The sequence below is a fragment of the Amblyomma maculatum genome, chromosome 3, assembly GCF_055883805.1.
Source record: "Amblyomma maculatum isolate TAMU_Amacu chromosome 3, ASM5588380v1, whole genome shotgun sequence".
NCBI lineage: Eukaryota > Metazoa > Arthropoda > Arachnida > Ixodida > Ixodidae > Amblyomma > Amblyomma maculatum.
Genome location: NC_139346.1, coordinates 59,438,479 through 59,455,471, shown reverse-complemented (window position 1 = coordinate 59,455,471; position 16,993 = coordinate 59,438,479). Strand labels below are relative to the sequence as shown.

General features: G+C 42.5%; 1 protein-coding gene across 1 annotated transcript in view; it reads right to left on the bottom strand.

Annotated features, from left to right (window-relative positions):
- LOC146194837 (uncharacterized) overlaps positions 1-15,045 on the bottom strand; it is a 41,727-nt gene extending 26,682 nt beyond the window's left edge. The window contains exon 1 of the mRNA XM_084596649.1: positions 14,866-15,045. Within this exon, the coding sequence (XP_084452775.1) occupies positions 14,866-15,037 (172 nt within the window). The 5' untranslated portion in view covers positions 15,038-15,045. The remainder of the gene's footprint in view (positions 1-14,865) is intronic.
- Between the last annotated feature and the right edge of the window lie 1,948 nt (positions 15,046-16,993).

Here is a 16,993-nt window from a genome sequence, read left to right as displayed (position 1 = left end):
CGAATAAATGCGTTTATTTGCTGCAGCACGATGTGTTATCGGCTGCAGGTGTCATTCCGGCAAGCGATTCAACCTGTGCTCGGGGCTGACGCGTCAACACGCTCTTCTTGCGCAGCATGAAGCTTTCATTAACAGTACGCAAGTCGCGCTCTGACAACATCTGGAAGGCGTCATCGTCATTACGCTTCAAGACATGTTTGATTTTGGCAGCCTCTGACATTTCGTGTCCACAAGTGTGCACAGGTTGACGACTTCTTCGATATAGCTTGTAAAGCTTTAGCCGACCTGCTGCTTCCGTTCACGCAAGTGCTGCTCGGCGCGCAATTTCCTCATAGCCGGGCGACCAAAAACATCGGCGAGCTTTGTTTTAAATGAAGCCCACGTACGGATGTCGCTTTCATGGTTACAGTACCAGAAGTTTGCCACACCGGTGAGATAAAATATTACGTCGTTCAGTTTCGCTTCGTTATCCTTCTTATTGTAGAGGCTCACCCGTTCGTAAGAAGTAAGCCAATCTTCGACATTATTCTCATTGGTCTCGCTGAAGATACACGGGTCCCACCGGCGAAGGAAGCCGGCGCAGTTGGCAGTAGGACCAGGCTGCGTGCCTTGATGTTGGACGTCGTCTGGCATGGCAGCTGCTGTTATAGTGCGGCTACCCAGCTCCAGGATCGAAGTTAGCATCCCGCACCTCTACCAAATGTAGGATGGAGGTTTATTAGAGGTACTGCCCAAGCAGCACACCAGCATTGGTCCAACAATGGTTCATCACTGGAAAAGAATGGCATCAATATTGGACTGATATTGGCATTTGGGCATTTTACTACATTCTCCATTCTTGGCCCATCTTTCGCTCCAAGATTGGTCCAGTGTTCAACCAAGCTGGAGCCACCAATGTAGGCACAATATTAGACTTTCCATTCATGCACCATGATTCTTGCCAATACTGTCCAGCATTGTACCATCATTGTATTACCAATATTTGTTTAATACCAGCTATTCCATTGATGGCCCATTGCTAATGCCAATATCATACCAATGGTTAGCCATTGCAGGTGCACTGGCTACTCCATTCATGCCGCATATTGTCGATACCAATATTAATCCAATGGTTTATGGGTACACCGGCTACTCCATTCATGTGCCATTGATGATGTCAAGATTACACATTTTGTGGCACTGCCTGTGCAGGCCATAAAATGCAGCCTTTTTCATTCTAGCCATATTCGTGACAGCACATCGGACTTGCTGGGACAATAATGGCCTTTCAAATAGGAGTGGCCATATAAATTCAAATTGTTGCTCATGAGCAACAAGTAGATATTCACAAAACAAGGGCATGGTTCACAAAAAGATAATATTTATTGCAATTGTTACTATAGACGGCAGTTGTTACTAGCCAGCGCTGAGGGCACACACAGCAGCAGTTAGCGGGGCAGTGGCAGGGTTGGTCAGGGCAGGGCGGGCTCTCGGAAAGTGGAAGGGGCCAGGGAGCTGGAGGGCACACTCATAGGCGTAGTGAGGGGGCTGACCCTGCAATTGCATTCACAGGTGGCATGCCTGGTTCGCCAGGGGAGGTTTCAGCATAACGCCTTTTTCTTCCACGCCCCCTGTCACAGGAACCAGGCAGCCACCTGCGAATAAATGCGTGTGCCTCCAAATCGTCCACCCCAACTTTTTCGCAAATGGCACCTGCACAATAACAATGAGGAAACAAAATTTACAACACTATTACGAGGCATATAAAATCGCGCGCATTATTTTAGGAAGATGTAGAAAATTCCAGGATTCATGTACCGAAATTTATGGTCAATGAGAAACACTATACTGATGAGTTCCAGACTAGTTTCAGCTGCCTTGGGTTTATTAGGATGAAAGACGCATATACATTGCATAGCATGTGCCCTGTTGCATTTTGATCGCCTCCACAGCAATACGGCTGAGACAGCCAGTGTTTCATCCCACACTAGGAATTAGTGCTTGATTATCGGCTGTCTCCGCATATGACTGGCGCGCTAGTTTTTTGCCGCTCCTACGCTTTCTGCGATGTGCAAACAGTTTATACTAATAATCGTTACCAAGAGAATGTTCGGCGACCATTTTCATTTTTTTTAAATGGCTAGATATAATATACACAAGCGATCTAAGCCCACGACTGCTGCACTGGCCGCTGGTTAGCTGATATACGCTTTTGACTGGTTTTGTGGGTATTTCACTTAAACGGAAGCTCACTTAAACGGGTAGCTCACAGGTGCATCGTTTTTACACATATACTGCTTGTCCAAGCAAATTTGATCCAAGGGATAAAAAAAAAACATTTCGGAGACAGGCAAAGGAAACCAGATATATATTGCTGGAAGCTACCTTGAGCGCCACAGAAAAGGTTTTGTTTGGAATCCTTATTGACATTATTTACCTAAATTACTGATTAATGACTTACACGATAAATGGTGTTGCTACTTTGAAGAGTACCGGCACAATCCACGTTTGATTATTTGTGATAAAGAACCCTCACGTCTGCATTTTGAACGCCAGATACAATAGGAAACCACGAAAATACAGAAATCTGATTCCCGGACAATACAATTGAGGACTTGGCTTGGCTCGACAGCCCTGTGTAGCGTTAGACCTACAAGTTGCCTATGGTTTCTTCGTCCGCGCCAGCACATCGTCCAACAAGACTGTATTTGTATTTTACAGCTGAAAAATACTGTTAAACTCATTTATATCCTTACCGCTTTGTAGTCATTATCCGCATTGCAAAGTTCGGCGCGCTCATTGTAACTCGAGCCTTCATGTGCGCCAAAGGGCCGACGCGAAGCAACCATCGCCAGCATATCACCCTTACTCATGCATGGGGCTAGCAATCTTAGCGGCAGGTTGTTTTGTCCGCTCAAAATCATGTTGTGAGCAGCACAGTTGAGGTGCGCGAATGGGCTGGTAACGGTTTCGGTATCTACATAACCCGGAATTTATCTACAGCTGGAAGAAAAGGTACACATGAGGTTTCTAACCGCAAATATTGAAACAGGGGTTTCCGAACGTGCTCACCGACTCTGTAAGTCCTATTTATTGTCTAAAGTGAATATTTAGTACTTGAAGCGAATAACCTCACTTCCCAACGTACAAAATAAAAATTTTCTGCGCTGTCCTAAGTGGCTGCCAGCAATGCACCACCGGTTTCCATCGTCTGTTTCTAATGGTTTATTTATAACCCTTGGCTCAAGCTATGGGGCGCAGCAGGTGTAATGTAGCTTGAATAAAACCTGCAAGAGATCATATATATGGGTAGATTTGTAAGGTTTACAGATTTCACTTACAAATTCTACAGGAATCGCGTCACTGCGGCCTTTCTTTAAAATTGACACGTACTAGCGCTATATTCGTGGCTAAAATAAAGTAATCAACGCATTAATTCAGCTTAGCAAATGCAGCTGTAACAGAAAGTGAGGGCTGGCTACACCTAAGGTGTGCCTAGCTTTCTAATTTTCTTAGATGGCATAACCGTTCGAAATATGGAATATTAAAAAAAGCCCTTGATATTGACTTTCTCACATCGTATTATGGGTGCCTTAGATAAGAAACATAATCGAGGTCCCATGGCCATCTTTCGTTTCCAATGAAATTCTTATATGTGGTGGGCAAATATCTAGGCACAAAAGAATTAACTTTAGTTTTTCAAGATACGCGTAGTTTCCTCGAAAAAAAAAACAATTGTATGGTATATCTCTAGAGGTAGAAAACGCTGTTTTTGCCATTTCAAAATGTTGCAAGTTTGGATGCCATGGTTTTGTCATCTGCTCGGTTTTATATTTACAAACACTATTAGAAACCTATTTTGTTTTTGCAGTTGTGTTATTAAAAAATCACAAACTTTGCTTCAGGAGCGATATGCTGCAAAAATAATATTCATTTTTAACCTTATGTACTGGCATATGATGCATTAGGTTGGTTGCACTAAATATGTTTTCACTTCCCGACGCATGTTCTTAATTCCAGGCAGTATCTGGATCTCCAGACCACTAGGTGTGTTCTCCACAACGCATCAAAATTGCTCAGAATTCGAAAACAGCAGTAAAGGGCAAATTTGCTGCAATTAAAAAAAGATCATCTTCGATTTTCATTCAAATCCCTCTCAAAAATCTTCAGTACCTCAAAAATATCACGGACTAAAAAGTGTTGCGTTATACTGTTTAAAAATATAACATTAAATATTAAACTGAGTGCTTGTGCTGATAATGGCCAAACTCAGCCTGCATTCTTGCAAGATCCAATAATATCTTGCCACAGAAACTATTTTTATACATTATCTAGGTTCCATTCTTTATTTCTGAAAAAATTTGAAGCTCTAGATTTGTGTGTGTATCTGCATATTATTTTGAAATTGGACAAAAGTAAGAAAATGGTAAAATAAGGAAAACTGATTAGAATTGAAGAAACGGCCGCAACATCAATTCTTATCAAAATCTGTGGAAACAATGCAAAGTACTTTGTTAATTTGAGTCAGTAAATATATTGAATTCTGCAAAATGTAATATTAGAAATATAAAAATGCTTGTTTTTGTTCTATAGATGTGCTTATATGGCTCCCCCTTATGGAATAGGCATCAAAACTTCAATTTAGTATTTGCTTAATTTAGTTACATTTTACCTTAAGTAAAATTTAAAACATTGTCAGCGCTTAACACCGTTTTTCTGCTTCTAGGACAAATACTTAATATAGCTTAAAATGGTATCAATTCACTATTTCTGTCAATTTCATGGCAGAACGCAAGTGAAGGCTGAACTTTTTCTCTGTCCTGCATTCTTTTTTATTGCTAGGTGCAATAGTATTCAATCTAGGTTATTAATATATTATTCCATTTGTCAGCTTTGACCACCACTAACAATACTATATTTTTGAAGATGATTTTTCAATGTGTAATTTTTATAATTACAATCTTAAGCAAATCGCTTTCCAGCATAATACTTTTGGTGGCGTTACAGAGAACACACATAGCAGCTTAGAGCTCCAAATTCTGCCTTAAATTAACAATATGACCTGCGTAATAAACACAGAATATTTTAGTGCAAACAACGCAATGCGTCACGCCAGTATGTAAGGTTGAACATTAACATTTTTGTAGCGCGTTGTTCTTGAAGCAAAGTTTGCGATTTTTTACTAAATCAACTGCATCAATGAAACACATTTTTAATACTTCTTATACAAGTAAACGTTACCCAAATGCGGTGAGTAAAAAACAGTGGATGACAAAATTTTACGCAACCAGCCGGCCTCCAAACGTGCAACTTTTAGTGATAGGCGTTTTTTTTTTCGAGAATACTACGCCGCATCTGGCAAACCTAAGGGTCATTCCTTTGTGTCGAGACATTAGCCCACGACATATGAAAATTTAATTAAAAAAATGGTCATGGCACCACGATTACTGTTCCTGTCCGAAGACATCCATATTTGTTTTCATTTCGTCTCTTCAACAGGCTGGTTTAGCCAATGCGGTGAATAAAAATATCATCGCATATATTAAAGATTTTCGCGCTATATGTTATACCTAAAGCTACCTATATTGTCACAACTGTCATACATTATTTGTAGCTGAAACATCACAAAAGGGATTCGATTGCAAATTGTTCGCTAGTTAAATAGACGTACGAGATGACACACGTATACTTTGTAGAATACAATTTAGGAAAGAGCAGATACAAACTACAGGCGAATAATGCTATGATATTGAGCATATGTATTACTCCGGTTAACAGCAAAAAAATCAACTTTTAACATATTAATATATTCGACAAACTATTGCATGCTCACATAGGAACACAATTAATGAGCTCATCCACGCATCTAATGTCTATGGGCATTAGACGTGTGGATGACTTCGTTTTATTCCAATTCGTGCGTCACTCAAAATAATTGAACGAGAAAAAACTTAGTCTACACAATTTTCAGTGAGTATACCACAAATTATACTAAGGTGCTTCATATATGTCACATCACCTAGCAAGTGAAATGGGATAACAGAAGTAATCAGACTCTAACCCTGATCAGCATTTCGCTTTTGCGCCATCTTTGTAAGTTTTTAGGCAGGCTTTTCCACTGATTATCATCTTCTTTATACCCCTGCCACCCACAGGACACAAATCTTCTGGGGGTACCGAACTGTTGGTTTTCGCACCAGTGATACAACTTAATCGATCCATTTATACGTAGAAAACACTCTCGATGCGCACCTAAAAAAAATGAAAGCATGTATGTGTAGGCGAAATCATTCACCGGCGATTTAATAATATGATTTGAACAATAAAATCAAAGGATCACACTCGAAGTAACAAAAAAGTGGTGGAGAGATAGGAATTGAAGCAATGAAAGGCGGTTGCTTTCTGCAAAAAGCCAATAGCGAGAGGTCCACCGTCTATAAGAATAGGCAATAAAAATAAGGCATATTTAAAGGTGCATGCAACAGTTACAGTGATGCAGTGCTACCTTTTTTTAGGCAGGATTTTCCGCTGATTTTCTTCTTCTTGATTGCCCTTCCAACCACAGGACACATATCTTCTGGGGGTTGTCGGTTTTCGCACCAGTGATACAACTCAATCGATCCACTTCTACGTAGAAAACGCTCCCGATGTGCATCTAAAAAAATGAAAGCATGTATGTGCAGGCTAAATCATTCACACATGATAAAACAATATGATTTGAACAATGAAATCAAATGATCACACCCAGAGCAACAAGAAAGTGGTGGAGAGATAGAAATTGAAGCAATGAAAAACGGTTGCTTACTGAACAAAGCCTATAGTAAGAGGTCCTGCGTCTATAAGAATAGGCAATAAATTAAGGCACGTTTATGCAGCAGTTAAAGTGATGCAGTGTTAGCTTTCTGTTTCACTGCAGTGATTGGTATAAATATTACAGCAATTGCTAGGCATCTCAGGTAACCCCATTGAAAACTTCATCCAAAGTACCGAGGAGCAGTGGCGTGTTATTTGCAGCTGTTAACGGAAAGACATGCGCATTTCCTCCTTTTTGTATACTTGAATAAAAGCGACTGAACAGTGAGTGTTGTAAGAGGTGCAGCGTCCCTAGGAATGGGGAACAAAATTAAGTTTTAGTAAACAGAGGTACAAAAAGAAGCAAATATGCCTGCAATAATAGCATGATGGCCTACCTTTTGAGCAACAGCTGTAAACAACCTGTCACTGCCAGTCGGTTCTTTAGATAGGCTTATCAATGCCAGAGCTTAAAGCTAAGAGCAATATGAGTAATGTTTACTGCGGTCACGGCCGTAAACAATTCTAGCGGAACACTCCATTACTGTAACTATTCAACCGTCCATTTATACATATCGTTCATTAAAGAACCATGCACATCATATTAAGTTGCTCTTTTCTACTCCCAAATGATTTCCTATAGAATTAGAATACGTGGATCGCTGCTTCGGTTTCAACATTCTTGCACGATGGCTATGGCGTGCACTTCATGCATACGGTACGGCACGTGAGGTACAAAGAGCTGTAATTGCCGAACAGGCGGACCTGACCTCCTGTCCCATTTCGCCTGAAAGTGCGCGCCGTCATCGAGCGCTTCGCGAGCAATAATTCGGATGATATGGTTGCCTCATACCGGCCGTCAATGTTTTGTACATTGTGTCCCGCGTGCACGTTGTTTACTTTGCAGTGACAGGGACGCAGTGCACACACGGCTGATGTGCCTTTTTGCTTGTATTGTTATTTTCCCTCGCCCTCGAAGCGCGTCTGCGAAATCGCTCTCCTATTGTCGCCGCTTTCTGATAACGCCCTCACCTGAAGGCACGTGCTCAGAAGGGGGGCGTCGATTAAGAAAATTTTGAAAAGGGGCTCACTTGCGCTGTTCACGGCTTTCAATTCCTCAATATGATATTAACCATTATAAAAGTGGAGGTTCATTATGACTTAATTATAGCCTAGTCATCAAGCGGCATCGCGAACATGTCTGCCCCACTGTAAAATTCGCTTGCAAAGACGGCACGAACAGTTTTCAAAACTTCGTCTGTACATCTGAAAACAAAAAACTGCCCTTAACTCTTAATAAAATCCAAAAACTGTGTGAACATGGCTTCCTGCGCGCAGAAGAGAGGCTGTCCAAAATATATGTACAAAGCCGGGCGCATAGTATCTGGTTACTAATTGATTGCGGCGCGCTGCACAGTCAAAAAACTGCGCAAATGGCTGCCTGCAGTGTTCTGTCACGTGTTAGTGGCATACACACCTGTTACGCACGGCTCCTCTATTTTCGGCGCAAATGCTATTCATATGGCAGCCAGCAAATAAGTCCACGCACTTATTGCTTGCGTGTAACCCAGACGAAAATTCGCTTAGTTCTTGAAGTCATACTTCGCGCAGTTGTTTCGAGGAGAATAAGGAAAGAGAACATTTGGGACTGGTAGGAGATTATATAGAACCAATTATGAAGCAATGGCATGCTGCAAAGATATATACTCACGGTCTAAGATGACGGCGTTTACTGAGTCTGATAATGCCGATGGTATCCCGCCGTTGCTGTAATCCGTACTCCGGCGACATTTCACAGCTCAGCTATTCACTGATATGTAGCAAGCACCAACCGGAGCACATGGACATGTATAGGCGCAAGAGAAAATTATGCACAGCACAATGAAAAAGAAAATTAATGAGGGAAGAAATTAAAGAAAGGTTTAAGAAGCTGTCACAAGTCTTGTAGCGTCTCCAACAAGCTCTGAAATGAACGCTTCGGGAGGAGGCCGCACAGCAGCGCAGCTGGGGATGCTGTCTGTTGTGTCTTGCACGTAGACGCGTAGGCGAGGGGGAACAACGACCCGCTCAACCAGCGCGTGATTCCCGCCGCGGTGTTCTGTTCGCAAGGGCTGCGCGTGGGAACGAAGGACCAACGACCCTCTCAACATTCCATTCGTCCTTTACCCAGCCCTCTTCTGCTTGCACCGGCCAGCCGTGACTTCGGACCGTGCCGATGAGCGGCCGCCAGCGCGCACCGCTCGAGTCGAGTTCTAATAAATAGTTTTGTTTTGTGTGTTCGCAAACGCATTGTTTCTTCAAGCCAACCACGGACAAACATTTTCTAAAAAAATAGAAAGCCTCCCCATCTACCATCCACATTCTTGCGTAAATCCATACAGCTGGTGCATCGACAAATGCGCGCGTCCCCTCCCTTTCGCCACCTATGATCGAACAAAGGATGGTCGTTCGACCTTTTATATTTACTTCAAAATATTATATACTGTTGCGTGATGACTGATTTATAATGTCAAAGAGGTGGAGTTCCGAGCTTCTCTTCTATTCTGGCCAACTTTGGTTATAGATTATACAAATTATGCTCAAGTTAGCTAGCTGAAAATTATCCGACTAAATATATACTTGTTTTTATCTGTATTCAGTTAATGTTCGCTTTTCGGGTATGAGTAGATGTTTTTATAAAAATTCTAAACATCGGCCCAGGAAACGAAAATTTTCCTAATTTGCAGGCCTTTATTTCAGAAAAGGTTCATGGTAGAGCAGCAATAATTCCACAATATGTTCTCAGCATAATTATCCGCAAACAGCTAAAGCTCATATTTTTATGACATTTGGATACAGAGATACGATCGCGCTAATTTACAGAAAACAGCGAACATTGAAAATTTTTAGGAAAACAAAAACAGTTTTCACATTGTTTAAACTTTTTCCACCTATTCTACACTACCTCAGCTTTCAAAACCATTAAAAGACCTTGCATAATTTTGTTGCGCAAGTAATTATGGCCACATCGATAAAGCCTTTGTCCAATTATAGCGCACCGCGCTGTTCTGAACATTCTACGGAATTTGTGAATTGTTCAAGGTTTTTAAATTTTGGCATATAATTTTGTAACAGGGAGAAATATATCTACAAAAGAGGATTAAAGATATATACATTGAGGAACAGCCAAGGAGCCAGGCTACGAGGGCCGCCCATTCGACGCACTTCTTTTTCTTAATCTTCCACAAACGAGCGCGCCACTTCGTCCTCATCATTCTCCAGCTGTAACAATATTTCTTCGCTCATGTTTTGTCTCGACTTCGCAAATCGACGGTGACAGACACAGCAATGAATGATTCAGAATCAATTTTGTGCGCGTCGAGGTCCTGAAGCGCTGTGGCATCAGGCAATACACAGACGTTTTTCGCAATCACCTTCACCTTAACGCGGATTGCACAAAAAGACGATAACGTTCAATGAGCAAGCAGCGTATTCCAAATCATTTTAGTAGAATGAAAGAATTGGAAAGGGCATGGAAAACTGCCTCATTAAAACAGTGTTTGTAGGCTGCATTCGTTTTTTCTAATGACTCGACAGCGCACATTATTTTCATTCCTGTACAGTTTTTTTTTTATTCCTTTGCCACCACCTAGCGCGGTTGGAATGGTCAAACTCTAAACTAATAGGCGGAAAAAACTATTTTTTTTTTGTTTATTGGCGATATATATGTTGTGCGCCATATAAATGTACCGGGGCCTTCATGCTCGCAGTCTGCACGAAAAACTGTCATTTTTTTTTTACCACCGTGTGATTGCCCAAAACTAAAATGGTAACCTCGCGAGTCTTCCGGCTTTTCACTTTCCAGTGATAGCGTCTAGAAAGTACACACATCGTATTCGGTCCTTTCTCCAGGTAAACAGACGATGCTGCGCGTAGTTCCTTATGGATAATACAAAAGCACTAGAACAAAAACATCGCTGAGAAAATGGTCATTTGTTCCTTCAACTTGAGGCAACGTTTCCTTCTCGGCAATAAAAAAGCTACCTTCTAATCACTAATTTAATGTCACATGAACATGCTATGGCGACACGATTTCGTTTTTATGCGCGTTCTCACTGACAACTGGATTTGTACTATAGGTTACGTATAGATGCAGGGATGTAATAGGCGTCCAATACAGGCATATTGGGTCGTGAGTGCTAGCCGGTCTGGGGTATACATATGTGGTGGCACGGTCGTGCTATCAGTAGATATAATTGTGCGACAAACGTATGCGCCTGCGACGAAATCTGCATGCATGCCAATAGGCTAAAACCATAAACACATATAGCTGACCCCCAAAGGTGCGCCGCATATGACGAATCCAGACAGTTGCAGCGGTACGTGCTTGAATGCGTTATAGTAATTGTCATCCCGTACGTGGTACTTGGTGAGGTCCGAACGATCGGCTGAAATGTTGTCGGAATTAAATGCCGCGGTTTGGCGTCCAGCGCACGTGTATTCAACCATAAAAATGGAGAATTTGTTTTGATTGAATGGTCAACGGAAAATATTCACTTCGGCAGCCCATTAAAGCTGCGTTTTTAGGATGGCAATGACATTTGCGAGATCAGGGGAAAAAGTGGTCCATCGTGGGCAGTTTTCATACAGGGATAGCTAATACTGGAAAAACACAAGACAAATTGCAATGGTCCATTACAGCCAGTTTAAAACAACGGAACGGTCAACGTCGGAAGAACACAGGACACCTTGGCCCATTGTAGCCAGTTTTAAAAACTGGACGGGCAACGCCGGAAGAACACTGGACAACATGGTCCATTGTAGCCAGTTTTAAAAAAGGAACGGCCAACGACGGCGGAACACAGGACAACTTGGTCCATTGTAGCCATCTTTAAAAAACTGAACATCCAATACTGGAAGAACAGAGGATAACATTGTCCATTGTAGCCATGTTTAAAAACCGGAACATCCAATGCCGGAAGAACACAGGACAACTTGGTCCATTGTAGCCAGTTTTAAAAAACGGAAAACCCAATGACGGAGGAAGGCAGGACAGCTTGGCCCATTATAGCCAGTTTTAAAACCCGTGCGACCATTATTGGAGGAACAACGGCAATCTCGGTCCAACATAGACATTCTGTATGTACGGCAGTGCCAATATCGGGAACTCACTGTACATCCTGGCCCAAGCTAGCCAGTGTTGGCTACTGGCAGCGCCAATACTGGGAGAGCACTGGCTAGAATGGGCCATTGTTGGACATTGTGTTGACTGGCATGTCCTATGTTGGGAGCATGCTGGTTAGGCTGGCCCAATGTAGGGCCACTGCTTGCCGTCGTACTTACAACATTGGCCCAATGCTTTGTGCTGCCTGGGTGGGCTATCTTGAAGCCCGTCAGGAACAGTCCACGTACGAGTAGGTGTGGAGCACACACCGATAGCAATGCCGCCGGCGACAGTGCACGGAAGCTTCTTCTTGATCTTCGAATGTACATCTTCCTCTTTACAAAGAATGAAATGTGCAGGATAGCATCACCTATTCTCTCATTATGATTATTGAGGGGTATTGTAGTCCAGTGAATATTAGGCAAATTGAAGTCGCCAGCTTGAAATATATGATCTCCAGGTTTTATATGTGTGTTCATATAAGTTTTCGAATATAAGGTTTCGAACTGATGGGTAAGCAGAAGGTGGCCTGTAAGTCACACCTATATATATCTGACTGTACCACAATTAGCTTGATAAAAATGGCTTCTACATCAGGCAAGTCAGGCATCACTTGTAATGAGTTCTTGTAGATTATACAGACGCCACCACGCTACCAGTACGGTCTTCCAGGAGTGCATTGTAACCAGGAGGTGCAGATTACTGCACCTTTTACAAGTTACTTCAGCTTTCTAAGTGAAAAGCTGAAGCGGACGTCATTTCGTCATAGCGGGCAAAAGTAGTAACGGCGCACACTTTGCTGAGGCAACTATCAATGTTTTCAGATGGTCAGAAGCACCTCAGAATGAAGGAACTTCTCTATATATACAGCTTCAGGTAAGAGTGCGCACTGCTACTAAAAATGGAACACATTCACTTTTCTAACTATTCATTTTACCAAGCATTGGTGTTGTTCAATATCAGAGCGCTAACATCGGCAATAGCATTAAAGACAACGAAAACCACACTACAAGCGCGCACCAAAATTGTTTGCAAATGACCGGAGAAAGTTAAAAAAAAATCTTTTCTTGGTAAATAAGGAAATATTAGGTAACCACATCTCCTTCTTCTTACTGTCCCCTTCGTCATTTTGTCGAAGCTAGCCTGGTGCAGTTCTATGCTGGAAGTAATAGCGCGCACAAAGGAAGACGAGCCCAGAGAGTGGACACGGAGAAGCGCTTTTACAAGGGAAAGCCCCTCAATCTAGTATCTCTAACCAACGGCCTAAATAGCAGTGTTCTCTTAATAACCCCGATCGCTACCTCTTTCGCATGTGGCTTGTTAACCAGCGCCGCCAGATTCGGTTCCTCTCTTGAAGGAATCATGCTCAGGCGCAGTAAATGTGTTAGAATATGAAGCCACCTCCAGAGCCCGGATTCCGAGTTTGTGCCGTTATCGATGTGTCGCTATCTCACGTGACCTCGAGTCATCTGATTGGTCGAAACGCTGGAGCCGTGTGTTGCCACTACAGAACGGGAAGAGGTGCCAACGTCATCATCCGGCGTTTCCACCAATCAAATGAATCGAGGTTCGGAAGATAGCGACACCTACGAAAATTAGGCAAACACAGAATACGGGCCCAGGTCACTAAGCATGCAGTATGGTTCGTCAAGAGCCTTTCTGGATCATTTTTACTCAGCGGTAAATGTCAAATAGTTCCAGCCCTACCGCTGATACCGAGTCATGTCCAGGCTCAGACACGCTAGCGTTCCGAAAAAAGATTCATTCGTGCACCTCAGCACAGATACACCACCGGCAGCAAGCAGATTGTAATTACACGTGTCCAGAGGGCGCCGGATGCCGAAGTACAGAGTCGCGACTATCCTGGGATTAGTGAACGTCGCCGTTCGTAGTATTAATATTTCATACCACCTTTAAAAAATCGCACCGATGCAATCCAAGTTGTTGACATACATGCGTTAAAGATAAATCGCAATCAGTTCATGTTTTAAAACCTGTCTACAGCAGTGCCAGGGGGGGGGGCATATGAACATCTGACGGAGGCGGCACATTGGTAGAACGGTCTTATATCTAGAATCTATTTTTTGATAACCCTTCACTGTACAAATATAATGAGAAATTATAAGTTCACAATGAAGCTTGGATAGTCTCGCTCTCAAGAACTGGATTGTAACTCAATGACAGAGGGGTATATCGCTATATTAAGGTCCATTCAAGCGCCTTTGTTCCAGTCTAATCCTGTCACGGCTTACCTCCTTGTTCGTGACAGGAAGCAGCGCCGAAATTTGGGGGTGTTGGTGCCGGTTCATGATGAAAACAATAGCTTTACAAGCAACGTTAAGGACGAAAATCATGACTCAGAGAACCACGGTGCGTCGTCCTTTCCGCCCTTAGTGCTGCTCTTGCGCTATTTTATTGATCACGACCTTGACCGGAAGTGGTTTATTTTAAATGATAACAAAAATTTGCTATTTAGAGTGTGGTCGCTGTTTCGACCACACTCGACAAAAGACGTGTGCGCACAGACGTCTAAATGCAAACCTGAAGGCATGGTTAGATTATTCACCCCTATCTTAATATTTTCAAACTCGCAGCTGAGACGTGCTATGAGGAAGCATTGAAGCGAGGAGAAGATAAAAGAACAGGAAAATGAGACGTAGGAGTCAAGTGGCAAACAATAATACTTCAAATCAAGGTGTCAACCCGTTATTTAGAAGTATTATTGAATATCAGTTCTTGTTTATTAGCAAGCAGCTGATGTTTAGAGCTCCTGTGTCAGAACTTCAGCTGTCTTGCCCACGTTCATTTCTTTTCTACGGTACATGCAACAGGAAAGGTCGCTCCCATAACATTGGACGCAAATTATTTTCTTGCGGCAATCGAACACCTGACACCACGAGGTACCCAAGCTGGGGCGAAGAGAGCAGCAATGAATTTGAACGAAAACGTACCTGATGAGTGCGAAACAATCGCCAAGACGCTGTTTGGCCAGGAAGCAGATCGTCTGTCGACTTGGAATTCCTCCAGAAAGGATACATAGAAGAAGCCCGAGTTCATCATCATGACCACGGTGAAGAAGGCGGTGAGGCTGGCAGCTGCCGCTACGTTCCAGCCGCGGTCCATATCTTGGTGCTGGGCTAGTATTTAGAGTTCAGGTTACCAACAGAATGTATGCACTTGCTCGTAATGAATTTTGATGTCATTGTAAGGAATAAAAACAAAAACTACGTATTTAATTATATCGTTGGCAATAGGATTTTTTATCCCGTCTGTAAACGTATTCTCATTTCTGGACTTAACTTGAAATACGTGAAGAAAACATGAATATATGTGCAGCTATTGGCAATCCTTTTATTTTCCCATGCGTGCAAGCACATTCGTCTCTAGGCAGGGACACCAAGCGCATTCTGCTCCCTGGCGACGAATTTAGGTGCATTATTTTCTTTTAGACCATATGTGTTTTTGTTTTACCTTTAGAGGCATTTTCATTTTCATGCATAATAAGTTGAGATCTGTGAAATAGACACGCATATGTATGCCTCAGTAGAACGTCCTTTTCAGTTGCCCCACGTACAAGTACTTAATTAGTATTCGTCAGAGTTTTCACGACAAGCGCAATCTATGTCCTAGGTTTACGAATCTCCCAAGCGCCATCTAACTCCTGGCTTTAAGATTCTCAGCACCTTCATTTGAATGATCCTGGCGTATTTCTCCGCTCTCGACACATTTCCCTTCCCTTCTCGGTAGCAATATCATGCGATCGCTCAGCCAGTCACATCAACGCCCTACGCGAAACATCCAACCTGAAAAAATCGAAAGGGTGCGTGAGAGCTACGCTTTTAAATAATTGCATTGCCCCATTCGTGCTAACTACGGGATGAATTCTAACAACAGGGAGCCTGAGCTCAAGCGTGCCGGCGTGGCAACGGCACCGCATTTCTCCCTTGCCGGCGAGAGGCGAAATTGCCGAGTATGTGTAGATGCTAGGTCATTGGCGTCAAATGTGTCTCGGGCTGCCCATTTTCCCCACTTACCAATTGCATCGAGTTCCACGTCTTTCCAGAAATCTAGTATAGCTTTGTGGTGATGCTATAGCTTTTTCGATTGTACTCTGGGAAGCCACAATAGTCTACACAGTCCAGGAAGAGTCTACAACCAACCTCAAAATTGTACTGCTACCGAGGCCAATAGCACAAAAAGAGCAACCACAAAATGTGGATTGCTGGAACAAGTAGTGTCTATCTAGTGCTCCTTGTACAAATGTATTGCCTTAATTCGCATCACCTAACAGGGTTAGCTATTGTAGACACAATTTTGAGACAATATACACGAATACTGGTATTGCAGACGAAGAAATCACTCGCAGCTACAAGAGATAAAATATTATACCTCTAACCTTGCCAGACACACTGCGTTGTTCATTTAGGTTTGAAAACAATTTTCTTGTTTTTTTAGATTTTCTATTTATTCTGACTAAATACCCAGAGTATTGTTTTGACTTTAAATTTTTAAATTAACTACAGCGATTGTCTGAAGCCGCTGAAGAAAACTATACATGAGGTTGTAGAAGCAAGAGTTGTTTTTTTTATCAAAAAGCCCCTCGCTAAGAAGTAGCCAATTAAACTCAATTTCTACTGAAATTCTTGCCAAAGAGGGCTGATAGCCTGCTCCCGAAGCGTCGCCTGGCGGATCTTCACGGCAGGGTTACGCTTAGTAGGTAAGTTGTCAAAGGCTGCTGAAACGTATAGTGTAGAGAATTCTGGCAACCATGAATATCCTGAAAATATCACATGTATTTCCTGGCGCCAGATTTTTTCTGACAAATCAGCTGAAAAAATCTGTATCTAGTGATTCGTTCTAGTGTTTTGTCGAAGCAGCCAAACATTTAACTACTCTTTCGACTATATTTTGTATCCCGATGGTGATACAGTGCCATACAACAATTATACTCAGGTCAAGTGATGAACAAAAATGAAACATCGTACCATGCAGCTACCCGACGAAGAATAGACGGGTGTAGAATAGCTTTTGGCATAGCGTATACTGCACGTTTGAGTTCCCACATGGAAGATTATTGCG